The 27,165-nt window shown below is 39.6% G+C and overlaps 1 protein-coding gene and 10 non-coding genes across 12 annotated transcripts in view; 5 read left to right on the top strand and 6 right to left on the bottom strand.

Moving 5' to 3' along the window:
- dennd2b (DENN domain containing 2B) overlaps positions 1–27,165 on the bottom strand; it is a 79,690-nt gene that overhangs the window by 28,091 nt on the left and 24,434 nt on the right. Inside the window, exons 1-4 of one of the 2 annotated variants that reach the window (XM_044099744.1) lie at positions 22,741–23,034; positions 12,523–12,621; positions 5,961–7,238; positions 4,993–5,138 (exon numbers count right to left, since the gene is read on the bottom strand). In XM_044099744.1, coding sequence (XP_043955679.1) covers positions 4,993–5,138; positions 5,961–7,238; positions 12,523–12,596 — 1,498 coding nt within the window. In that variant the 5' untranslated portion in view covers positions 12,597–12,621; positions 22,741–23,034. Of the gene's footprint in view, positions 1–4,992; positions 5,139–5,960; positions 7,239–12,522; positions 12,622–22,740; positions 23,035–27,165 lie in introns of those variants that run through there. The other variant, XM_044099751.1, reaches the window with a different exon arrangement.
- Positions 24,631–24,718, top strand: trnay-gua. Its single transcript is given in 2 exon segments — positions 24,631–24,667; positions 24,683–24,718. It is a non-coding gene; the product is annotated as a tRNA-Tyr (tRNA).
- trnah-gug lies at positions 24,792–24,863 on the top strand. Its single transcript has one exon. It is a non-coding gene; the product is annotated as a tRNA-His (tRNA).
- Positions 25,185–25,257, bottom strand: trnar-acg. Its single transcript has one exon. It is a non-coding gene; the product is annotated as a tRNA-Arg (tRNA).
- On the bottom strand, positions 25,348–25,420 carry trnam-cau. Its single transcript has one exon. It is a non-coding gene; the product is annotated as a tRNA-Met (tRNA).
- On the top strand, positions 25,511–25,598 carry trnay-gua. Its single transcript is given in 2 exon segments — positions 25,511–25,547; positions 25,563–25,598. It is a non-coding gene; the product is annotated as a tRNA-Tyr (tRNA).
- On the top strand, positions 25,672–25,743 carry trnah-gug. Its single transcript has one exon. It is a non-coding gene; the product is annotated as a tRNA-His (tRNA).
- On the bottom strand, positions 26,054–26,126 carry trnar-acg. Its single transcript has one exon. It is a non-coding gene; the product is annotated as a tRNA-Arg (tRNA).
- trnam-cau lies at positions 26,217–26,289 on the bottom strand. Its single transcript has one exon. It is a non-coding gene; the product is annotated as a tRNA-Met (tRNA).
- trnay-gua lies at positions 26,380–26,467 on the top strand. Its single transcript is given in 2 exon segments — positions 26,380–26,416; positions 26,432–26,467. It is a non-coding gene; the product is annotated as a tRNA-Tyr (tRNA).
- Positions 26,930–27,002, bottom strand: trnar-acg. Its single transcript has one exon. It is a non-coding gene; the product is annotated as a tRNA-Arg (tRNA).

Here is a 27,165-nt window from a genome sequence, read left to right as displayed (position 1 = left end):
ACTAGCACAGATGTAGCTACTGTTCTATAGATGTTCCTCAGACAATAAATTATGTTGTAAAAAAGGAAACGAAAGAGCAATGCAGCACAACCAGCAGCTTTCACTGATGTCACCTGGCAGAGGACCAACATTAATAGAGCGCGAACTTGTGTAAAGCTGCAGTTTGTTTCTATTCAGACGTGCTCTGAGAATGGCTTTTTTTGGCAGTGCCTGAAAAAACGGTTGTGAGAATGAGAAGAAACCACAGTGAAAAACAAAAGCAGAGCCAGATGGAGTAAAAATGCATGAAGGGAACTTTTATAGGAAAGACAATCAGCGCTATCTGTCAGTAGAGTTTGAAAAAACAAGTATCTGTGTGGTAGCCATGGCCCAGCTTCCTGAGCATATTGATGGAAAACTCAATGAACTCTAACAAAGAGGGAGTGTTTTTCAAACATCTGGGATTATAAAGACAGCCAGAGTTTCGTTCACTTATCTATTCTTAGGTTAATTATTGAGCCGGCGCTCATACACAGACAGTGTGAACTGCCAACGGCTCCTGGAAGCGTCACGTTGGGTCTCACAGTAAATTAGCTGAGTGCAGTAATCTTCTGTGCGTCGTTAACACTGAGGAGGAGAAAAAGAGGGCTCAGTTCGGCCCCACGTTGTGCGGCTGCTCCATTAAACCGGAGCAATACTGTAATGAGAGCCTGCTGGGAAAATGACATGTCTGTATAGCTACTTATATGCAGCAGGGTACTAATCTACTCCTCTGATTACAAACATCTCTCTGACACGCTCCCAGATACGGTATTATGTAGGCAGCGGACACACCTCTGCTGCATGCTGTGATTGTGCATTTCTGTGTACACAATGGACTCTTTGGGCAATGCGAGGCACAGAACGAACCATACCAACAATGCTGGTATCAGCTTTCACCATGAAGGACATAAAGAGGTGAGCTATGTTACAGTTGCTCTGTTGTAAAGGCAAAGTTGTGGGACTGAAAAACAAGTACAAGTACACTGCAAACCTTTAGAAAAACATGTGAAGAGGTTTCATAAGAGAATGTGCAAAAGTTTAGTTTTAGTGTCTTTCAAAAGCGAAAGCTGATCAGATTCCCTTTCCCTGAAGAATAGCATCTCCACAGGATCATACTTTTATTATTTTGAACTGCTCTACACAAAGAATCTTCTTCTACACCTTTGCTGTTCTTTCTACATGACTTTAAATGAATGTTTCTAAGGCATTCCTAAATGATAACTTTAAATAGCATTAATTTGTGGAGTGTACTACCAAGGGTTTTCCTGTCAAGATTTTCACACCTGAGTTCTGCAGCTCCTCTGTAGATCTCACAGGTTTCCTGACAGCTTCTCTGATTAATGCCTTGAGGCCTTCAAAGAACTGAAGAAGCTGCATTTATACTCACATTAAATTATACAACAATGGTCTATTCACTAATAAGATAAGTCCTAAACATAGAAGCTTCACAGGTTTTATTTTGGTGGTGTCAGAGTAAAAAGGGGCTGAATACAATTAATTTTCCTTCCACTTCCCAATCATGTACAACTTCCTGTTGGTCTACAACAAAATACATCGAAACATGCTGAAAGTAAAAATGAAATGGTTCAAAGGGTGCGAATACATTCACAATGTACTTCAAAACTTGCTACAAAGAGATGCAAAATTATAGGTTTGTCAATACATCGTAAGGTTAAATCATCCCTGACACAGTCTCCCACATTTGCTTACAAGCGTAAGACCAGACATTTGTATCGAGTCACTGCTGTACAGATTCATGATTCATGACCCGCTAAGCAACACATCACTCACCACCACTTCATTCATCAACCACACTGGCTTAAGGAAATTGAAAAGTACTTTAAAATAACAATCTGCCATTTTCTTGTATTAACACAATAGGCTTTCACTCCATAGGTAAACATCTGACATCAAACACAGGTGCAAGAACCACAAATGATAGGAAATGATGAAAGCAAGCTAAGCTGTTTTGGTGAAGTTCAGAGCATATCTGGGTCAACTGTGGGACTTTACACACAAAGAGTATGGAAATGTTGCTATGATTTGAACAGTTTCTATGGTGGATTGACCAAAATCAATCCAATAAACCATAAAATACCACATATAAACTCAACCTCATTTTCCGTACCCACTGAAACTCTTTCATAGCCTTTCAGGGTCGGAGTCTATCCCAGAAGTCAATAGGTGAGAGGTTGGGTACAAACCAGGCAGGTCGCCAGTTCATCCCAAGACCAATACAGAGATACAAAACAACACAGCCACACTTACACCCAGCTGCAAATACAATCACAAATTAGGCATTAGAGATGTTCTTTGGATTCCAGAAACCAACAAACCAAAAGAAAACCCTGCCGTTTACGGAGAAAACATGAAAGCTTCACATACAAAGAACTTAGCTGAGTCTTTAGCCAGAGATCTTCCAACTGTGACAACAGTAGCTATTGTGCAGTAAAGGGTGAACTGTCTAGAGTTCGTTGTTTTGTCATCTTTGTCTAAAGCAATGTTGTGCTTTCAGTTTTATTGTTGGCTTTCCTGGAATGTTATAATTTTCCAAATGCCATACTGTCCTCTATAATGTTGGGTTTAAATGGTGAGCTCCCCAAATGATGCCTTGCTTAAACCATGCATTCTTTATTTCTCTTTTCTATAAATCCACCATTTCTTTGTTTTGTTTTTTGTTTTTGTTTTTTGCTAATTTGTTTTTCTTTTTTTTTTTTCATTTTAATCTTGTCTCAGTGTATTTTGTAGTTCAAGGCCACCACTGGAATCACTCTGTGGGACACAATTTTGGTCAAGCGCAAAGACTGCCGAGAGAACGACTCCAAACTGCAAAGTCTAACCCTTGCAGCGCTGGATGAACAATGGGAGCTTTGTTAAGATTCACAAGAAATCCGTCATGCCCTGACATTCACTCCGGCGCTGCACATCCTCAGTGAGGGAGAAACAAAAAAAACAAAGACACTTATGAGCAAGCAATGGACCGTGAAGTAATGATATGCTTGTATATAAAAAAATTCAGCCCTTATTTGGTAATCATTAAGCGTTATAGCATGAACAATATTTCAGAGAAGAGAGCTTTTTTTCTGCTTGTGAAACCCAAGCTACATCATGGGCCTGTGTGCTCACACTGACACACATTTTCGCTGCATTGGAAATGCACCGGGGGAGTCAGCAGCTGAACTGGGCAGAAGGCCTGGGGTCATTTGCTAGTGGAAAGGAATTTGCCTTTTCAACATGTCCGGTATTTCATACACACATCATCTCTCAGAACAAACTACTGCATTCTTCAAAGCTCTGCAACCACCCTAACTATCTGGTGTCTCTGTTACTGATTACAGCAGCTTAATGAACAAAGTAGTTAGCATGTGTGAGACAATATGATCATGTTTTTTATTGGAATGCCGTAATTATTAGACTATAACTCTGTGCATCACCCATTAATCTTACACTAAAGGCTGAGTGTGGACAGACTGAACCTATAATGAGAGTTTTAAACCTGGAATGTCTACAACAGGAAGAGAAAGCAGCAGTTTGTCTCCAGCCTTATTAAATTAGGTTTCCTGCGTCAGACTGCAAATTTCACTAAGCATCTAATTATTAAACTCACGCAGTCTGAGAATTTTTTTTTCTCAGAAAATATCCAAATTTTATTTTGCAGCTCATGTTTTCCATTATTTGAAATGTAAAGTGCATGTTAGTAGGTTTTGTTTATAATAAATAAACAAAAGTTAATTAGTCCTCTAATTAACTTTACCATCCTTGGTGGGTTATGTATTAAAGTGGCAGCTGACTGTCTAAAAACCCTCAGTTTGGAGAAACAAGGTTTAGTTCTAACTCAAGAAGGAAGCTAAAAAAGAAGATTTCTGCGTTTTTACTTTATCTTATTTGAAAAATTGTTGCTGAGAAAAACGTAATAAAAACAGAGGGAACAGAATCAAGGCATATTCGCCAACAGACCATGTACAAAGCACAGGGTAACACAGTGCTGCCCCTCCCCAATATGTTTGTGCACACTGTGAGGTAAAGTATAGATTTATGGCCTGAGCCCGACTCAAACCTGACCCGAAATTTGGTCTGGGTCTATACAAATTCAAAATTATTTGCTTGATGGTCGGGTCCGACTAGGCGTCAGTGGCGCATTTAATTAGCCTATAATACATATAGCACAGAGAAACCCAAATGAAACTGCATGATACAAAGTTTTACTGATCTACTTATTAAAGTCTAAATAGAGGCGTTGGCAGTGTACCCTGTAGAGGATAGAAAGACATATCCTGCACTTAGACGTCATTAGACTCTAAGTGCAGCGAACTGCACACTAAATGCGCGTGCAGCTCCACCCTATTCCGCTCCTACCAATCACACTGACTTGCACTTTGCACACCCTGTGGTGACAACAAGCAACAAAATAGAGATGAAAGATGTTTGACAAAAGCTAAAAGTGGGATAAGTTACACTGCTTGCCCAAATAATGGTGAAAAAGAAAAAGCAGCAACATTTTAATTAAAATAACATGTTGGGTTGACTACGGGCTTGGCCATATAATTAAAGTTCGTTTGTGGAGTTGGATCAGGCTACGACACAATGTCTACAGGTTCAGGTTGGGACGGGCTGGATATTTCAGGCCTTATCTAAACTCTATTTTCATCTGCTGCTTCTTTTTCAAAACAAAGTGCCTGGTGCCAAAACCTCCTTTATTCAGGTAACACTGTTTTAAAAGTACATAAGAGCGGCATGACAGCTGACTGTTAGTTTGTTAGATTCTGAGTTTTTATGAAAAACAAGGACTGCACAAGTAGTTTTTTCCTATGCAATATACTAGTATACATCAAAGCTGCAACTAAATTTATTCTGCATTTTTCAAACATTTTTTGTCTTCCATCAATTTAACTGCAAAGAATACATTTTCTTTCATCTCACACCATATCAAACCATTGCTGTAAGTGAAGAAAACAACAGAGCTGTGCTTACCTACTATGTCCTCATAGGCATTTTCCTCTAAAGTGCTTTTGGAACTGGGCCGACTCTTGGGGTCTGTGGTCAGCGCTCCGTTCTCTGTGGGGGAGGAAGGATATGAAGATGGCAGGCTGGCAGCATCCTCCGATTCACACAACTCTCTGAGCAGGAGTTAGAGAAGTAAAAACAAACAGAGATCCATAAGCAAAGCTACAAGTAAGAATGAGTCATTAAGTGTCATAAAATGAAAGAAACTCAAAAAATCAGAAGAAGAGGAATCCCATGCATCTGGAACACAAAAAACAGTCGAGATGGGGTTGCTTAACTCCTCCAACAGGTGGTTTCATCCCACAGGAACCTTAAAACTAATCACAAAAAAAGAAGTGTGCTTCAATCATTAGGAAAGTTCCAGAAAAGTAAACATGCAGGTAGCTTACTATCTCTTAGAACACGTCACTTGTCAAGACGCTGAAGACAATGATAGCTGGGCTACATTTCTGGGAGAATCTACTGAATCTTCACAATGGGCCATTGACAGCATGCGGTTTTAAGGCCCGATCTGAAACTGTTGCAACCGCAGGAATGTTAAACAGAGTCCATGGGATGAACGTTTGAGGATTTCACATAGGAGCGATCTGGTGAGGCAACACCCTCAGTCAAAAGAAGGTCTGACACATGAGAGTGAAATAAAAGGAAAGGCAAAGGTCAACTGCAAGATCTGACTGCAGCTGGTAAGTGTGAGAAACCATGCACTTCTCTAAGAGAGAACATAGTTCAAGAAATTTCTAAATCTGTTTTGTAGAACATCAAAAAAATCTGGAACAGGTCTGACATTTGAAATGTTGTGTAAACCAGCACAAATCAGATATCTTCAGCATGAACAGTTTCCATGACATACAGTAAGGACCCAAAAGCACTTAACCGGGAGACAGCAGGAACCAGACCTGAGCAATTAGACAGACATAAGAACGAGACGTCCTCACCTGTCCGGGATTCTCACTGGCTTGCTCCCCTCATGCTTGGTGGTCCGTGTGGTGCTTGGTGCAGGAGTGGAGGGTAAGGGTGGGGGAGACTCTGACGTTCTGTCCGGAGGTAATCCATTAGCTGACAAAACGTCCTTCTGGTCTCGTTTGGCATCATATTCAAAAGTGCGTTTGGGTTTAGGTAAGGGATTCACTTGTGTGCCGACAGAGGTCTGTTGACTCTGCGGTTCCGGGCTCTCGGACCTGGTTGAGCTCACGCTAAACCTTTGTCTGAGCCTGGAAAGCTTATCAGAGACCAAAATAGTATCTGGTTCTGTGGCCACAGAGCAGATGCTGCTGCGCTTACTGGCACATGTGCTGTCCAAGTCATCACCTATCACAAAGGACTTCTGTCTTGTCTTGTCTGGAGCGTAGCAGTTACTGAGATATCGTGGAGGATTAGGGCTGGGATTCTCCTTCAGGGCTTGTTCTATCTTTTGTATCCTGTTTAGGACCGCTGACGTCTCCTTACGAGCAGACAGGGTACGCACAAACCCTCCGGAAGACTCTGTCTTGCTTTTCCTTTTTTGGAAACGACCCAGGCCATCTTTGTCTGAAACTCCCTCGTCATCCTCCATCCCTGTATAGGAGCATTCAGAAAAAGCCGTGCTCATCCTGCGGACTCCCTTAAAATCAAAGGTTTTCTCGCTGCAAGGAGAAGAGAGCAGACTAGGGCAGCCCTCGCTACCGCCAACAAGCTCCCCTCCTCGCTTATCCAGACACAAGCTCATCCTAGGCAGAGACACCCTCCTGCACTCCCATTCTGAGATCTTTTTACGGATTGTGGTGGGGGGGATGCCTGCTCCCGCGTGGGTGAGGGAAAGGGTGCGTTTGTGGCCTTGATTTGAGGAAGTCCCCAGAGAGAAAGTGCTCCAGCTCAGAGGCCTACCATTGAGTTCTTCTCCTACGGGGACTTCCCCTTGATTCTCCTTCTGTTCCTGATCCCCCTGATCCTCCTGACAGGACTTGGTTGGTATCGGGGGCTTGTAGATTGAGAGCCTGTTGTCCAGGCAGCTGATGCTCTTCGATTTGGAGAGCCGGCCCTGGGGGTCAGTGTCACCTGTGTGAGAGACACCGCTGCACAGGCTAGCTGTCTTGCTGCTCCATCCAGCTCGAAGCAGGAACCTGCCGTCAGTCCTCACGTACTTAGCCTGTTTGGTCTCTCCGTCACTAAGAACAGGCTGCTGCTTCTGCCCTTGGCTGGCAGAAAGTGCTGGGAACGAGGATGTGGACTGGCTCCTAAAACAAGATAGAGCAAGCAGTAAGGGTTAATAGAAAGAAAACACTCATTTTTCTCATGACTGGCTATGACCAGTGAATGCTAGATCAAACACAGAATTAGAATAATAAAATTGTTTCAAAACTGAAAATTCCTGCATCTTAAACAAACAGTTCTTTGACCCATTTGTAGATTAAAACACAAGAATTTCTTCTCATGAGATTACATCGAGAAGCAGAAATAAACATAATTCAAGCAAAATGTGTAATTCATGGAAGCCATTAATGCAGGAGAAACATGTGGTTCTCTTGTATTTAGTATGTGGTTATGCAATTTAATTTCTACGTGTGAATTGCTTCTGTTTCACATGTCACTGAAAAATACAATTTTCATGTGTGAAATAAGTTCAAGTAATGAGCAGATGGTTGAAACAAATCAACACGTGAACGTGTCCAAACTTTCTTTGGATGAATAGTTTAAAAACAAAGCTACTCACTTTTGGGTCAGAGGATTAACAATCAAGAGTTGATGAACAGCTTCAGTTATTACAGATATAAATGCTTTGATTAACAAAATCCTAATATGTCGAAATCCTTTGAAATATAAACAACTTCCACGACTGAAAATCTTGGTGAATATTTTTCTATGACGGTTAATGTTTGGCACAGTTAATTTTTCATAAAAAGAAAGTTCACTCAAACGACTTTGTACGCGTTACAGTCCATGCTTTTCAAAATAACACGGGTAGAACAGACTTTGATTTTTTGAACAGATGGTAAGTGTGCTGCATCTCTATGTAGCACACTTACAGATTTTAATCAACCAAAAGAGACAACACATAGGGACTGCAAACGTCTCTATTGAACCTTTTAATAAGAAGCTGACTGTGGAACAGATGGGACAACTTTTTCAGGATCAAAGCCGGCATGAAAACTTGAAGCCACGTATTCAGAAAAACCAGAGGAAAGTATTCAGTGTTTGGCAGCATCAGGATAAAACTAAAGGCAATAGGAAATACACACTTCATTTAAATGACACTGTGGATTTTTCCAGGTAACTGAAAAATTACTTGAAGAGATTCACAGCAGACCTCACACAGAAGGCATTAAGCGCAATGAAGATTTATGAAAGCCACCTTACCTGCAAAGTCTGACTGCTCCTCTCAGGTTCTCACAGCCTTTTCTGATCCCTGCAGCTACACTAAGTGATTCTGGACTCTACCACTGTCTAACACAAGTTTTCCCATGCAGTACACCTCCTTTAGGAAGACATGTACCCACACAGTCACAGGACACTCCAACACTTATATTCTCCCAGAAAGCCTGTGATTATCTGGAAGCTGACTAAAAGTTGTGAAAGTGAAGCACAGGGAGATCTGATGTCACTGTCTCGTTTAGAATAACGACTCTTGGGAAGAGGAAGCTGAAGGCTGCTGACTGTGATCCAACAGTGCATGTTAGGACAGATCTTGCTTCACACCTATCTGCCCTTCCCATATTTCACTCTCTCTGCTTCAGGCTGGAGAGAAACTCACAGCAGCTCTGTGCCTGCGAGCTTGGAGCATGATGGATGAAACTTATCTTACAACCCTTCCAGGAAGAATGAGAATCATTGTCTGCAAATTTCTACAGCCGGTTTTCACTTTGCAAAAGTAAACAATATATCCTCTCACAATGCTCAGGTATTTCTGCAATAGCTGTTATATGAATTGGACTTCCCCCAGTCCTTAACATATTAAATTAAGATCTTAAGGAAGAAGTCTTTAAGTTTGCCATTATGTTTGGATTCCAAATAATGCACAATGAAAATGAAACAAGTTAACTTTTTCTGTTTGTGATTTCTATTTTAGATTTTAATAACTTTATTTGACGGGTTGTGAATAAGACCGTCATGACACCGTCATAAACATGAGTAAGTCTTCATGAATATTTATGACTGTTATCATAAAGTGTCATTCAGTAAAGACACTTTTAATACAAAGTTGACATTATTCAAAATGTCTTCATTATGACAACTTGACATTAAACCAAGAAATCATAATCTGACATGAATTTGATATAAAAGTATTACTGATTAAACTTTAGTTTAAATAACATAAAGCTACATCATTTTAGAAGTTTTTCAGCTTTATGGTCTCCATGAATGGGAAAACAATAAATTCAAGCGTTTCACTATATTTAACTCTTTTCTCTGTGGAGTCTGCAACATCTCCATTGTTGATGAATATAGGTGCAAAGCTCTTTGTTTTCCCACATACAATTTTTTTCTGGTTTACAGCAAGTTTTGTCATCAATTAAATAGTTTATTCAAAAAGCTTCAGCAATGTGCATCATTCCTTTCTTTAGAATTTTCTTCAACTTTGTTCCAGTCCTCAACAATGGAGCCAGTGGTCAGTTTTCAAGATTTCTGAAGGGTTTTTTGGGGGGCTTTGTCTGATTAGTCACTCCCTTCTGGTCCCACATTTGTCATTAATAGCCTAAAAATCAATCTACAGCCGATTAACACTATGAAAGACATGTCCCAAAGAAATATAAAATATTATAGCCGAGTTGAACCAGGAGCCAAAAGATGTCTTGTCCTTCAGTCAATCTTCTATGTATGTATCCATGCAAGTCATGGGGTTTTGGGTTGACGTTAAAGGATTATGTTATTTTTGTATATATTTGTTGATATTTGTTAAATTTATGTTATTGTTCTCAGAACAAAAATAATAAATTTCAAGACTGGAAAATTGGAATGTATGTAGTAAAGTCTGATCTCTGCATCTACAGGAAAAAATGGTAAAAAGTAGCAAAAGTTCAAAGAAAATGTTTTAAACACCTTTCCTTTACACAAAAGAAAAATAACATTCATGGGCAATTTAAAAGATTATAGAAACTTTTCTCTACTTTAAAGCAAAATTACAGATGGTTTATAACCTTTGGGCAGTACTCTTCATGCGCTAGTTTCAAGTGGAGTACCCTCAGTCTAAAATGCTGATTTGACAAAAGATCTAGAGATAGATTTACACCTGATTTATTTTCAGATGATGATTTATTCAGCCATACCATGGCTTTGCTTAGTAAGATTTACTTCCAGTGCTGTAAAATAAATGTGGGCTGCCACATGAAGACCTCACAATTTGAAACATTTATAAAGAAATGTGCTGATTTCTTTCCTTTTTCCATATTTTTTTAGGGGTTCCTAGTGAGGTGAATGAGCTTTTGTAGGAATAATAATCCCAGTTTTGTCAGTTTCAGCTGGGTCGGCCACACGTAAAGTACTACACAAAGAGCTGAACGTCAGTCACAGCCTGGCCTCTGGCTTCCAGGGGATGCTAGACCACAAGCCACATCCCGTTGCTAACCAGAACGGGGAGCACGGACTGCTCACAGAGCCAGCACTGCTACTGCTGGGGTTCACAATCCACCAACTGCTTGTCACTTCTTCATTTGTTTACAACCCGGGATCCAACTCCTGTCTGAGGGCTTTGAAAAGCTCAGTCAGAAAGGGAAATGTGTATTTTTTACACCTTATAACAACTTGTTTAACATGTTTTAACATGTGGTTTGGCACCGCAAACATTTCTCCCTATTACGTTTACAGTTAGCTGAAACCCTTCACCATAAAATACACCTTCGGACTACCAACCTGCACTGGATACATGTTTTAATTGGAGAGGATCACAGAGTCCACAAAAAGCCGCAGCATAATTTTTGCCTGAAAAATATCCGGAGCTAATTTCATATTTTAGAGGAACATATTGTGAAGCATCCTCCAAGACAAGCAAGTGCTCTCCATCTGTCAAAACATCCAGCTGCAAGGAACGTCTCTGCCATGTTTCAAGCACATGAAATTGTATAATTATGTGTGTAACATGAGCCCATAAGGACTTGTAAGGCTCTACTGATATATGTACATTTATCACATATCGCACATTGAAAACTATATATGTACATAGAAAAATAGACCACTATACTAACTACTAAGTTTCTTACAGTGAAAGTCTGCTGTAATTTGGTTAAGTACCTCCAGTAAACAACATCTACCGTATATTAGAGTTCTTTTGGGTTGAGCAAGAAGCACAATCTTAATGGAAATTAATGTAGCTGAACTGGTATCAGTATCAATACTTAACTATAAGGATAAACTAACTGACATGGAAAAGGTTAGGTCCATGGGTATAAAATGGTTTGCTTACTGGTAAGAAATGGAAATAAGCTGCGGCCGTATGGCGATGTGACAGTGAGAAATTGTCGTACAGTGTTTCTCATCCTGATCAGCAGGGCTCTCAGTCCTTCATGCTTTGGATGTGACTCAGCTCCAGCACACCTGATTCAAATAATAACATTACCTCTTCAGATCCCTGTTATAATTACTTTCTCATGTAAATCAGGTGTGTGGCAGAAAGGATCAACCTAAAACATGAAGTACAGTGGGACTGATAAACAGTTGACAATGAGATCCTGAAGTGTTAACAGAGAATTTATGATAACGTAAAATTATACAACATTCAGGTGTTTGCTGGTTTCTGTTTTTATAACATTTAGCCACCTATTGATTTTTAAAACTCACACGACTATTTTCTGTTCTTTTTTTGTCCACACAATACGCAAGATTGTAAGGATCATAAAGATAGTTAAAAAGCCTAGAAATAAAAATGACCTCATATGCAGCAAAAGCATCCGAAAACATTTGAAAAGCCAAAAGAGACACTGATTAAAATCACTATGATAGATAACAATTAAGTTTGGTTTCTAGGTGGAGGAGCAGCATGCAGAAATAATGGCTGGTACTGCAGGTTTATGTGTTTGCCTCATAAACATAATGAAACAGACAAACACAGATATTACAGAAATCAGCATCTGTAAAATACTTAAAGGTTTCTGGGAAATGTTTACCACCACTGAATGAAACTGAGCAGCAATCCGCTCAGCAGTGCAAAATCCATTCTTCATCAAAATAATCCCAAAAAAAACCTGTTTTACTAATCCACTGGGTTGGTTTAAATGATTCACATGTTAATAATAATTTTCTTTAGAGCAGGACACTGTCAGCTTTCAACATGCTAACACAAGCTCAGCACTCACAGTTCAAACATGGATGGGCCCTTGTCCTCAAAACAGGATCTCACTTGCAGATGGTTTGATTGACAATCTTTGGTTATTTTTTCCAGGAGTTCAACAATAAAAATAAAGCAAAGAAAATCCAGAACAAATTGATATCTGATACAAAGACCTGTTTGAAAATGAATGAGCTGGCAGGCAGAGTGAGATGACTGGAAGTGCAGGTTGACTAAACCAAACTCTCCCAGATGTCACTGACCTGTCGGGGACGTCGCGCGCACATTTACCCCCTCCTGCTCGGGCCACAGCCTTCGAGTTCTTGTTGGCAGTCATGTTTGTCTGCAAACCATCCACTCACCTGCAAGGCAAGAACATGAGACATTTTATTAATGGATGACAACAAAATCAGGCTCGCAAAATCCTTTCAGTTTGTTTTTGTAGTTGTTGAAGTGTAAATTTAACATAGAGTCATAGATAAAACATAAACAACATCTAATGGAATTTAATCTCTATTTCCATCAACAACAAAAAACAGGTGATTGAGATTCCTCTGAACCACAGCCAGGACTCAGGACCAAACACAGAGCTTCAGCTGTCTGAACAGGTAAAGTCATCACACCTCCCTGAAAACTCAGATAGCTGAGAGATGACTAAAAAACTACTGGAAGCTGATTTCAGCTTTACTTGACAGATGTACTCAGAACCAAACTCTACATCTCAACTTTACCTGACGTGTAATATAAAAAATGTTTGTATGGTAAAGATGACCATTAACACACCAAGCAGATTACATAATGTTTTTCCAACAAACAAAGCTAAGCTAACAATGAAACAGATTTTTAACAACCTTTATCAACATTGGCACAAAGCTGGTGGAAATAATAAGTGGTCAGTATTTCAAAACGTAGAACCACATGGTTAATGCTACCGAAACATTTATTAATTTGACTGTTTCTCAGTTTATGTATCAGCCACAATATAAACCGGTCATCTTAACAGTGACGTGTAAATCCTAACATTCACTTGGTTTCTGGTTTCACACTAAAGCTCAGAGAAACATTGCTAGAAGCTATCTACACATGGCACTGACTGCAACCTGGACAGGACAATGCATGCTCCAACACTGAAAAATTAAACCTAAGTAAGAAATTAACAAACAAGTAAACTGACAGGACAAAAATAGTGAAGATCTCTTCAGGGAAATCATTGTATTCAGATTTTTGTCACTTAATGCACATAGAAAGAGAAAACAAACTGAATGTTTTGCACTTTAAGAAAAGGCAAAAAGGTGAGGACATGAGCATTTTTCTATTCTATATCTCATCTTTTTAAGGGGAAACAATGTGATTTTTAATCAGATATTGAGAGGTTGTATAGAAACCCCAAATAATAAATACTTATAATCTACTTGAATTTATATAAAAACAACATTTGAGGCACATAAACAAAACTCTATACAGCATTAAAAAAAAAGCAATAAGCAAGAAATAAGTCAAAAATCCAGCCAAAAATTACACAAAAACACATATTTTTAAAAATGATGAAGCCGTTGCTGTTGTTATTATGGTGATATTTAATGGACTTATTTTAAAAGTTTCGATTCTTCAGCCTGTTCCAGTCAGGATCACAGGTTGCTGCTGGGGTTATTTTTTAAACATTTGGGAAGCTTAGTTTTAGCTAACACTTTTGGTTGGTAATATACAGACGGCTGAATAAAATGTCATTGACCTATTGATTCTCACTGTAAGAACTAAAACTGGCAGATTTGTTCTACAGGTTAACATCTTACTGTGTTTAAAAAGACACAAAATATAACTATTTATACATCAGCAAAGCACATCAACCATCAGTGCAACGTTTGCTTAGGATGGCAGGTAAAACAAAGGAGGGCATGACTTTGTTGGTGTTTAGTCTTCTCTCATCAACTGTCAGTCAGTCGTTTCCCTGCAGCCCAGCATCCTCTCGTTTCATACCAACTGAGGTCCTTAGAACAAATAAACCATAAACAATGTAAAGACATGTTCCTTGCAGGAAACACTTCCTGGACCTTATCTCTCATCAGACCAAAAGTTACTTAAAGCCTCCCCTCAAACTAAAGGCCAATGCTCCTGAAAACAAAACTTGGACCTTTTTATAAGTGGGCTCAAATCAATTGTTCTGATGCAAAAGGGGGTCAAACAGAGACCTCCGGAGTTCAGAGGTGGAGGATAGGAGGCTGCTTGGCAGCAGGACTTGTTTACAGGAAGTTGTTGTATGAAGGAGCAAGCCAACCAGGGCTGAAGCTGATTCCTGAAGAGACAGATGAGGAGAGAGAATAAGCATTCCTGCTGTCAGCTATTTCCTGTGACTGCGGACTGAGCTGGAAGGGCACAACATGCATCATTTTTTTATTAGAACACAAAGACTGATGTTGTTCTGTGCAGAACATAAACCTCCAGCTCTTCATCTTCTCCAGGAACCACAGCAACTCTGAACTGAGTGAATTTAAATAAAGTACAGCACCAGAATGGGGCAGCGATGGAGTGGATTAACACTGATCATAGTGATGTAGTTGTTGCTATAGAATTTAACAAAAAACTTTTATGTCAAGTGGTTTTATCTTTAAAAAAATATATTACCAGTTAAGACAACATTGGTATTGTTGACCTTTATGCAGAGAATTATGGATGAAGTTTGATATAAGCCTATAAAACATATGCCATGCTCAAAATCTAGCTTCTGTCTTGAAATAACTCTACTAAATAAAGAGAACACAACTTTTTGAAACATAAAGCTGTTAATCTGAGCCACTGTTACCCATTGATTCATATGGAATCATTTGAAAGTAACTCTTAAATTATTCAACAAGAGAATTGGGTCACACAGACCCAAGATGGACCCTGCATTGTGAACACCAAGGCGTTAGCCAACTGACTTCCTGAGGGCTGATACCATCTTCCTACACAAAATCACCGGCTGTAAACAAGATCTACTGAGAAACCTCCAGAGTACCTTTAAAGTGCATTCAACCAAATTTAAGAGAAAGTTTCTCCTGGGATTTCTGAGCCAAAACTGATCAACAACTGCCTAAAGCTGCATAGAAAGAAATTTATTGCCGAGTTCAGCATCATACTCTCAAGCATCTTTTTACTTAGCGTACGAACATATTATCTAGTTCATGTTAATGCTATGCCAAGTGTGCCATGTTGGTCTATAAAGTGCAGGTCTTTCTAAAAGAGGGACCTTCCTGTGTTGTCCTTCCTTTTCTTTCATGGTTGTGTGTTTTTCATCAAAAGAACACAACAAGTAGATTGTCCATGTTAGTATTACAACCACATGACTTTCCTGAGACAGGACATGATGCAAAAAATAAGTCAGCTAACTGCTCTGTGCTTTTATTTAGGAATGGGCTGCTTTCCGGTCAAGATTTTTTTCAAATATTCCTGCCACTCTTCCTGCCAGAGGTTATGACAGAAAGATTCTTAGGAAGGGCAAATCTGTTCAGTTCTACTGTGAGAGAATTTTGCTTTGTCCCATTTGTTGAGACATATATCATGATGAGATGCCAGATTACTGTAGCCTTTTTATTTAAGTGTTTATTCTTAAGGAATTAAATACGTCATAAAGTAACCTGTAATTGGTTTGCTCAGACATGTTTTACCAATTTCCTTTCCAGTAAAGGAAAAACAGTCAAAACAACAAATCTGCCAAACAGCTAATCCCCTGACTGACTGAGTGCTTTATAGCTGTTAACAGCTCTGATAACAGAAAATTACAAGCAACACAAGCTGACCCAGAAAGCAGATTAAAAAAAAAAATACGTGGTTTTGTGTGACTTTATCAAGATGATTGGAGTATTCACTTCAGATATCTATATTTTCTCCTATTTACCAAATGGTTGGACTTTAACTACAAATGGGAAGTTGGCTTAGCTGCATCTTACTTTGAACTGGCACAATTTCTGGTCTGCAACTAATGCTCTGCCTTTAAGGCAGAGATCCTTATACTGAAATCCCGTCACTTTGATTCTGATGGACTGTGATTTTTTTATTCTATCAAGTACAACACAAAAGCATACAAACGTGTTGCAGGTTTTTTGATGCAGTAAGAAGATATAAATCCCACAAAAAAATTTATGAATTACATCAATTATAACAAATGGCATCTATCCTTGAATCAAACTGAACAGTATGTAGTTGAAGTTTTTCATTCTAATGTATTAGTGAACAGCAGAAAAAAATAAGGGATTTTTCTATGTTTAAGCTGCTGATTACCGATCAGAGAAGTTCAAGGTTTCTCCTGATTGATTCTCATCTTTAACCAACGACTGGTGCACCAAACAGAAATTTTCACTTCTTGTTGTCATCTCATAGTTGTAGCATTAAGACAAAGTTTCCACAGACTTGCTCCTCTGTGCTTTAGTCCTTAAACACAAACATCTGGCCCTTAAAGGAAACTGGAAATCACCCAGTAAAATCCTGATTGTGCATCTCTTCTTTGGACCTTTAAAAGGACACAAATGAGGAGCGTCAGTTCACAAAGAGGGCAGGTTTGGTATATCATGGAGTCCACAAAGAAGCTGGTAGAAGTTAATATATTGTGACTCTCCATTAAAGCCACATTTTTCCTTTTTCTCTCACTGACTCCTCTGCCTGTCAGTTAGAGGTTTCATTTATTTTACAATAGTTAGCAAAAACAAACATCTACTATTAAATTATTTAACTGTAAAATTATTTAACTGTATTTTTAAAAAAGAAATAAATCAATGAAACATGAAACAATGACAGTAGCTTTGCATGACTGGAATAAACAGAGTCTTTGTGCTGGTTTGTCCTTGAGCAGCAGCAATGGTTAAAAAGTAAGTTTTTTTTTTTCTTTTTTATTGATATGTGTGTCAGGGAGAGACTGTTTGGTTAAATATCTTCTAAAGACAGTTCACATGTCCTTGGCCCTGTCACATTTGACAGATTCTCTGATACAGTCCTCTACGCCCATCTCACTTAGGAATGTGCTAATATTTGTTCCATCAATCAGAGTGTGGCTGCACTTGTAATATTAAAGAATGTTTTCAGAAGGCAAGAGAGGGGAGCAGACACATGAAATTGATGCCAACGGCTTTGCTGTCATTCAGAAATACAGAGATATGCTCATGATTGCCTGTTGACTCTGTATAACAAATGAAAGTCATTTTTACATTTTGCAAAGTCTCATTAACGTTATTCATCAGTGTTTTCCCGTCAGGAGCATTTCTAACCCAAAGCATGCAGCAGAAGTGGAAACAATGGCATCCTTATACTGAAGTTTAACTTTTTTCCCTGTATTCTGCTTTTCTGGTTGACCTGCTCATCTATTTCTGCTGATCAGCAACCTGACTTCAAGGTTTTTCCAAACCACCGCAAAGCTCACAGGCAGCCAAAAAGGCAAAGCGGGAAAGGAAGAGTGAAAATCTCTGTAAATTCTCAACTCTCTCCAGACGCCACAACTCACTGGCAGAGCAGAGCACACATACTTATCCACATCACTGCTTCAGTAACTGCAGAAAGACCAGTTTTGGTGCCAGTTATTAAAATAATCACTGGCTAAATTAAGCATTATTAGCGCAAGAGTGACATGTTGAATTATTTTAATCATTCTTTTCAAACAAAACTTCAGCCTTTGGTGTTAAAGAAAACACATGATAGGCTAAATGCAAAGTGTGAAGGCACAATATTTCCATCTGAAGTGAAAAAGACTGGAGGATTGCTCCTGATATTCTCACAAATTGTGCAGACAGAGAGCAATTTCAGCAGCTGTTGCAACCGCAATTACACCACCTCATGGTCTGTCATGCTGCCACAAAGTAGCTCAGTTCATTTCCCTTTTTTTCAGGTTAATCACTGCATATTTTCTCTGTGTCGAAAAGAAAAGGAGGCTTTCAGCGTAACCTAGATATGAGCATGCACAGCTGCAGAGGCAGGCATGCGAAAAAGTTATGTCCCTCTGAGCTGCACCAGGAGGGTTAAAAAATTTGTCACAGATTCGACCTCTGACACAGGAGTCTGGACTTTGTGCTTTTGTTTACCACTATCTTAAAGTGGGAGTTTAAAAATGGTAAACTACAGAAAAGACTGGACCACCAAAGAGGTTTTCTCTTGTCTAGAGCTCATGAGTTGATACTTAAAGCACATACTCCAGCTGAAACCAGAATAGCCTCAATTTAAGTGTTCATCAGTCACTCAAGGCTTAACTAAAAGTTGACAAACCGCGGTTCTCTGAAGTTTCTTTAATTGACAAATACAATACTGATGTGTTTATATCTGATGGGAATATTAATGAGCAAAGGATGAATAAATCTGTTTAAAATGTATTGCAGTGTAAAGATTGAGTAACTATCGTTCAACCAGCCTGCTCAGTTTCTTTGAAAATGTCCTCTAGTCCTTTACAGTGGATCTAGAAACTGTAAAGATCCTGCTTGAAAAGGGCTCCAGCAGTAGGGCTGAACATTTAAAATGTTTGACATTATTTTTCTTTTTTTTTTCTACTTGATATTTTCTCTCTTCCTCAAGTATCTTTTAGTGTCAGCATGTTGTGCAACACGAATATAAGTCATGCTGAAAAATGTTGAAAGCGATGTGCAATCATGAATAAAAGTTGCTAGAGTCACATAACATGGTTTCTTAAACAAGAACTTTAAGTTGATATAATTATATATATTATTTTGTATGAAATTGTAAAGCAACTACAATAATTTATCTCTACTGCCAAACGGAGCTTACAAGATTTTGCATATGATTTATTTGACTTATAAAAATATTTCATGTTATTTATGTTCAAACTGAGCATTTAGAGGTCAGGTATGGTATTTTATGATAAGAATGTTGTCCTCGACACAAAATCACCAGCAGTTCATTATGGCTGAATGTTTTACAGCTCTCTATAAAGAAGCTTTTGTAATTTCAGAGGTTGCACTATTTATTATGAGCATCAATAAGTTCTGACAAGAGACAAAAAAAATAACAACTGGCTCTTTGTATTCAGAGCATCAACATGATGGACAATTGCTTGCATCTGAGTAAAAGTAACAGATGTACTCAAATAATTAAAGGAGATCAACTTTTGAATAGTAATGTTACCATTAAGGGTGTATTGTTATTTTTATTGAGACATAATGAACTAGTTTTTATTACAGCAATAATCCTGACAATATACAGAGCCGGGGGAGATCATAAATTGTTGAAACACACTGGAGCTGCATTGTTTTCTTCTGCTCATGGCAAACCTACGGTTTCTGAAGCAACAGCAAAAATGAATGAAAAACAACATGACGGAGGTCGGAGGAGCTAACATTTAGACTCCTGTCATTTCAGAATTGTAACGCAGTGTGGCAAACTAACCAACACTAGTTAATGTGCCTAAACCTAACACTTAAAACTGACCTGCAGCAGTAGACAGACCTGTTAGTCCAAGTCAGACTATATAATCAGACTGCTCTGTTCTGTCATTTTCGTCTGCAGGGGGAAGAAATACTGGGAAACAGAATTACAGATGTGAAATTGGCTGTGTGACTTTATGCCATGTGAGTGAACTGCTCAAGTGAGCACTTATCTAATGCGCAAATACATTTTTTTTCCTTACTTTGAAAGGAAGCTTTCTCTGTGTGGTTGACAAAATCAGCTGAATGCAAGGGTAAAGTTTAAAGAGAATGTCTTGTGATTTGCACAAAGCCGAAACAAAATCTGTCAGGACTTGTAACAGAAGTACCCAACCTGCTGAAAATCCTTTAAGTAATGATGATGGCTAAAGGTTTTTGTTTTGTCTCTATTAGCTCAGCGAATGACATCAACGGCACCTGGCAGAGATGATGAAAGCTTTTACAGTAAATTATCTGTTGATAGTTCAGACTTATTCCTCCCATATTGAAGGAGGTAATGGGAAGGAAGTTCCTCCATAGTTTTGTGTTGACAGTCCTGCGACAGGGAAAGGTCATTGTTTGACCTGCACAATGGAGAGGGGGTTTCAAGAGGAGGAAAAGCAGCCTGAGCCATACGGTTTGCGTTAGAAGATAAGGTCATAAGGGTTAAGGCTATCTGTTAGCAAAACTCAAGCTCAAGAAGAGACAGGATGCTCAAAAAGCAACAAGAATCTCAGAAAGATTTCTTCTCCTTTAAATGTTAACACACTATCATATACATTTAGATATATATTGGAAAATAAATAATAAAAAAAATGAAGAACCAGAACTTTAAGACTGTGTCAGATGCAGATATGGGTTGATCTAACTTTCAGTAAAACACTGTGGTATAACAAATACCAAGAGAAAACTTTAAAAAAAAACAAACTTGTAACTTTGTGTAATTGAGCTTAATTAAAACTGATGAGCAACAATTATTCATACTCCTGCTAAAACAATACAACAGGTTGACAAATTTCTTATTCATTGCATATATTTGTTCATACTTTAATTTTAATTGACAAAATCCCTACATTTAGCAGTAATTGTCTTGTGCAGAACAATAAAATGTTTTGCCCTTCTGCTCTTTACAGACAACCCCAAACATAACAACCAGATATTAGCCATGTAATCAATCAGGATGTCTGTCTGACTAAAGCCTGCAGTCAACTGCTGAATAGACATGTTCCCAGCCTTTCATCTGTAGTTTTAAAACAGCATACCTGAATAAGTGTGATGTGTGGCGCTCCATTAGTTTACACATCATCACGGTCTCTACTTCTAAACAGTGAGGGAAAAGTAAAGGGGCTTTTTTCATTCAATTGACTAGCAGGGTGCAGCAATATGTGAGGGAGACGGCCTGCTTTGTCACTCTGTTTTACATAGTCATGGAAAATTTGTGTGAATGAACTCTACATCAAATGAAGAGTATGATGGAAAATTTCACCAGTTTTAAAACAGTGACTTACTAAAGCCGTCGTATTTCTCGATACCAAAAACCAGCAAACAACTATTCAGGACAGACATAGATTGCCCTACCTAGTTTTCTTCCGCAAATGTTTATATAAATAAGTTTTGAAAATATTCATTCATCCAACACAATTGACACTCATTTTACATGTTTTTACTGACTTTTGACATATGCTTGTCTCTTAATCTTTAAAAGAAACTTCCTGACTCAATTACAATTATTTAACAATTAATTGTCCCATAGGTATGAATAATTTTGAGCTCAGAATCTGAATTTATGTTGTGCCTTCAAGTTATTGTGAAAATTCAAATACTGTAAATACACAAATATCCAAATATTCACAGAATTTGGTCGATTACTGCAATTTGTTATGTTTCTCTAAAATAACTGGATCTGACTGTCTTGTAAAGCGTTTTGAGATGAAATCTGTTACAGATTGGTGCTTCATAAGCAAACCGTTTTAAAATTAACTTGATTGAATTTACTATAATAAAGTAGACAAGGACCATTTAAAGATATCGAGGCATACCAAAGTTTTAAACAGTAATGGGTTTCAAACCACAAAACATTTCCTGCATGCTGTTTCTATTTCTGTTTAATGATTTGTCAGAGAACATCTAGGAGGAACAGTCATTTGGTCACAGTCACATGGAGTTCCACAGTAACCCGTCCCCCACATGTTGCTGCAAACTCCTGGTCAGCTGACCTAAAGAACTTCATTGCACATCTCCCTTGATAGACAAAGACTACATGAGTTGTTTTAGTTAGAAGCAGACACTTTAGTTTGTGAAATTACAGGAGGGCTCTCATGTATTTAATGCTGTTTTGAAACTGGTAAAATAAAGAGAAAATAAAAAAGGAAAACTCAGCATAATTACCAGATCGCAACAAAACTTAACGTGTTTGGTTTGCTAATATTATAACAGTTATACTGAACATGTTATTTTTGCATTATGGTGAGTAATCGTTTCTCTTCTCTTCAAAAATAATGCAATTACGTCATGTCATACCCACAATTATTTTATTTTTATTTATTTATTTATTTGTGAAATACTACGATACCGAAAAACTGGGAATAAGACAGCAGTCCCTCTGAAATCGCCCTGAAAGTGCTATGTCAACATTTCATCTTATCAAACAAAGCGAAATGCAAAGCTAAGATTCACATCTTTTGTCAACTTTCTGCTCATTTCCCCCAAAGTTTGAAGTACAACATGAAAAAGGTTCAGAGGAGTCCTTCTTTTTCCTCTCCTTATCTGCTGCTGCTTTGACGTTTTGGGTGTTTATGCGATAATAGCTCGGTCTAATTACAGTCCACAAAGTAGCAGCTTGTGTCCGCTGGGACATTTTTCTCCATTCAAATGGTCAGCTGAGAGAATAAAGAAGCTTTCTGCTTAGATAGTTCTACTTCAACACATCGATGACCAAATATGGTCACATGGGAACAGCTTTAACGACCCTTACAAAGCTATTTAAAACACCTTCTCTGCAACTCTAAAGTGATTTAAACACTCTTCTTTTAGTCATATCCACTGCGATAAACTTCCTGCTGCAGCTCGTCAGTAACGGTTCAAACGCATGTTGTTTTTTTTCTTTACCTCCGTTTCTCTCCTTACATCCATGGCTGCTGGTGATATTTTCAGATTATAATCCCGTTGCGACGCTTAAATCCCGTTCGTCTGCTAGAAACTTTTGGCTGGCTGCTCCGGATACCTGCCCTCCTCAGTAAACTCCGTCTCATGTCTTTCCAACACAAACCGATAAAGGCAACGGGGGAAAAAAAGAAGAAAGAAAGAAAAGGATAGGAAGGGAAAAAAAAACTTCCAGCCTTCCCTCTTTGCTCTCAGCCTGCTCCAGAAAGCAAAGGCAGGACTTGTTGCTATGGGAACGGGTTGTTTGCCCCCCAGTTTTCCTGGGATTTATCCTCCACCCCCCTCATGCCCTCCTCCTCCTTCAGACAGGCATTCAGCTCCTCTGCGCCTTGTTTATTGTTCCGCTGGGCTGAGCGGTGCGGATGAATATTCAGCAGTTGAGGGTTGATGATGGGATGAAACCGGGGTTACATTCCGCAGTCATCAGCGCACAAAAGTGTCTTCCAGTACACCAGAGGTGAGAATGTCCAGTGTCGCCATGTGCATGCTCGGGATGACATTTGTTGGGATATTCAAATGTGACAAAAATTAAAGACTAATCACTAAAAATTCATGTGTAAGAATAATCCCTGCCTGCAGTTTTACAGGGTACAATTCATGCCAGAAGTGCCATTTGGTGTCGCTTTTTCTGTACCCCTGTTTCCATTGAGTTGTACTGGGTGTAAATGTATGGTCAGGGTCAAGGCCGCTACATTGACTTTGATTTCTTTGTTTTGGTTACATATACATGGAATATAACCAGACTATCTGAAGAAGAATGTTCCTATATCCAGTCTATTGCTGCTTCAAAATGTTCAGATAATAATTATTGCCCTACTGTTAGATCCACTCTACACATTCAGCATCCAGGTGAGTAAATCTGGGTTGGAGCAGACAGAGCATCTGAATGATGTATCATGACATACAGCGCCTGTATAAATCTTGGAGAAGTGATATTGAGGCAGAGTCAGATGGCACAGCAGTGGTTTATTCTTCTCACAGCATCAATAATCATGTCACAGATGAAACTGCAGCCTTAAATAGTCCCAGCTGTGATGGACCAAACCACCTTGCCAGCTCTTTCAGACGCTTCAAATTAAACCATAGTTCATGCTGAATTTGAAAAACTTCAGAATTTAACTGCTTTTGTCAAGATCATGTAAGTTTTTTTTACGTTGATGAAAACTGAACACTATGAGTTACCATGTATTTAAGAAAACCCTGTCCATATGTGGTTAGCTCAGCTGGAGAAGGTGTGGTGCTAACAATGGTGAGGTAAGTGGTTCAATCCCAAAACTGGACAATGGAATTCTTAAGTCTTTCTGAAAAACAATACTTAATAAATTAAAAAGGGTGGAAAACAAAATCAACACTACAAGATAAAAAAGGTTGGAAAATAAAATCAACACTACAAAATAAAAAAAAGGGTGGAAAATAAATACAAAATTTAAAAAGGGTGGAAAATAAAATCAATACTTCAAAATAAAAAAGGTTGGAAAATAATATCAACACTTCAAAATAAAATATGGCTGGAAAATATACCTTTAAGCATGCTGATTTTGAAAAACATAACAGGATTTCTTTAAATCTTCACTGGAGTAAGATCATGTATGTTTTTCTTATATTGCTGGTTAGCTCAGTTGTTCAGAGCATGGTACTCATAAAGTACAAACATTATGTATGACTGATTAGCTCAACTGGTCAGGGCCTCTTGCTAATGACCTTCAGCTTATGTGACTGACATACTGCTCCCTGCGCCAACGAGGCTCAGCAAACGATCAATGGAAGAGATGCAATTTGGTTGATAATGCAGCTTTGCAGTGGCATGTGACAGCTTTCTACGGCTCTAAGCCATGACCTTCGATAGCTCAGTTGGTAAAGCGGAGGACTGTAGAGTACAAAGGTGGACATCCTTAGGTCGCTGGTTCAACTCCGGCTCGAAGGACTCCTTTTTTTCCCCAATTACAAGAGGACAGGATTGTTAGGTGTAGCTGGCGAAAGAGAGCTGTCAGTAAGAAGCCGTGATCGTATAGTGGTTAGTACTCTGCGTTGTGGCCGCAGCAACCCCGGTTCGAATCCGGGTCACGGCAATTGGTGGTAAAAGCAGAGTGGCGCAGCGGAAGCGTGCTGGGCCCATAACCCAGAGGTCGATGGATCGAAACCATCCTCTGCTATGCCAGACTTTTTACAATACATTCAATGTGTCTGATTGACCTGCCCATCTCAATCCTCGTCTTCTTGTCTCTGTGCTCTTTTGTCAAGAAGCAAAAGAGCCCTTTCCAAAGTCTTTGTTCTGGGCTGCGTCAGGACATTTTTTTTTTTTACAAATCAATACTTCTAACATCTTTCTGAGCTGTTCCAGAGATCTCAGTCACATTAGTGATGACTATGACGACAGAATAAAAGGCACTCGAGCTAGCCAGGAGTCGAACCTAGACTCTTCTGATCCGTAGTCAGACGCGTTATCCATTGCGCCACTAGCCCATCTGGCGGCTGAAGCCTCCTTGTCATCGTGTAAGAACACGACTGATTGGTCGGAGCGCGTGGGGAAATAATTGAATTCATCAAAACACATGCCCCGTGTGAGGGTTGAACTCACGACCTTCAGATTATGAGACTGACGCGCTGCCTACTGCGCCAACGAGGCTCAGCACACGCTCAACCCAAGAGACTCAGTTTGCTTGATAATGCAGCTTTGCAGTGGCATGTGACAGCTTCCTACAACTCTAAGCCATGACCTTCGATAGCTCAGTTGGTAGAGCGGAGGACTGTAGAGTACAAAGGTGGACATCCTTAGGTCGCTGGTTCAACTCCGGCTCGAAGGACTCCTTTTTTTCCCCAATTACAAGAGGACAGGATTGTTAGGTGTAGCTGGCGAAAGAGAGCAGTCAGTAAGAAGCCGTGATCGTATAGTGGTTAGTACTCTGCGTTGTGGCCGCAGCAACCCCGGTTCGAATCCGGGTCACGGCAATTGGTGGTAAAAGCAGAGTGGCGCAGCGGAAGCGTGCTGGGCCCATAACCGATGGATCGAAACCATCCTCTGCTATGCCAGACTTTTTACAATACATTCAATGTGTCTGATTGACCTGCCCATCTCAATCCTCCTCTTCTTGTCTCTGTGCTCTTTTGTCAAGAAGCAAAAGAGCCCTTTCCAAAGTCTTTGTTCTGGGCTGCGTCAGGACATTTTTTTTTACAAATCAATACTTCTAACATCTTTCTGAGCTGTTCCAGAGATCTCAGTCACATTAGTGATGACTATGACGACAGAATAAAAGGCACTCGAGCTAGCCAGGAGTCGAACCTAGACTCTTCTGATCCGTAGTCAGACGCGTTATCCATTAAGCCACTAGCCCATCTGGCGGCTGAAGCCTCCTTGTCATCGTGTAAGAACACGACTGATTGGTCGGAGCGCGTGGGGAAATAATTGAATTCATCAAAACACATGCCCCGTGTGAGGGTTGAACTCACGACCTTCAGATTATGAGACTGACGCGCTGCCTACTGCGCCAACGAGGCTCAGCACACGCTCAACCCAAGAGACTCAGTTTGCTTGATAATGCAGCTTTGCAGTGGCATGTGACAGCTTCCTACGGCTCTAAGCCATGACCTTCGATAGCTCAGTTGGTAGAGCGGAGGACTGTAGAGTACAAAGGTGGACATCCTTAGGTCGCTGGTTCAACTCCGGCTCGAAGGACTCCTTTTTTTCCCCAATTACAAGAGGACAGGATTGTTAGGTGTAGCTGGCGAAAGAGAGCCGTCAGTAAGAAGCCGTGATCGTATAGTGGTTAGTACTCTGCGTTGCCGCAGCAACCCCAGTTCAATCCGGGTCACGGCAATTGGTGGTAAAAGCAGAGTGGCGCAGCGGAAGCGTGCTGGGCCCATAACCCAGAGGTCGATGGATCGAAACCATCCTCTGCTATGCCAGACTTTTTACAATACATTCAATGTGTCTGATTGACCTGCCCATCTCAATCCTCCTCTTCTTGTCTCTGTGCTCTTTTGTCAAGAAGCAAAAGAGCCCTTTCCAAAGTCTTTGTTCTGGGCTGCATCAGGACATTTTTTTTTTTTACAAATCAATACTTCTAACATCTTTCTGAGCTGTTCCAGAGATCTCAGTCACATTAGTGATGACTATGACGACAGAATAAAAGGCACTCGAGCTAGCCAGGAGTCGAACCTAGACTCTTCTGATCCGTAGTCAGACGCGTTATCCATTGCGCCACTAGCCCATCTGGCGGCTGAAGCCTCCTTGTCATCGTGTAAGAACACGACTGATTGGTCGGAGCGTGTGGAAATACTTGAATTCATCAAAACACATGCCCGTGTGAGGGTTGAACTCACGACCTTCAGATTATGAGACTGACGCGCTGCCTACTGCGCCAACGAGGCTCA

This window comes from Gambusia affinis, linkage group LG02 (genome assembly GCF_019740435.1).
Source record: "Gambusia affinis linkage group LG02, SWU_Gaff_1.0, whole genome shotgun sequence".
Classification (NCBI taxonomy): domain Eukaryota; kingdom Metazoa; phylum Chordata; class Actinopteri; order Cyprinodontiformes; family Poeciliidae; genus Gambusia; species Gambusia affinis.
Note: the sequence above shows the minus strand (reverse complement) of the source record. Positions and strands in the feature narration are given on the sequence as shown.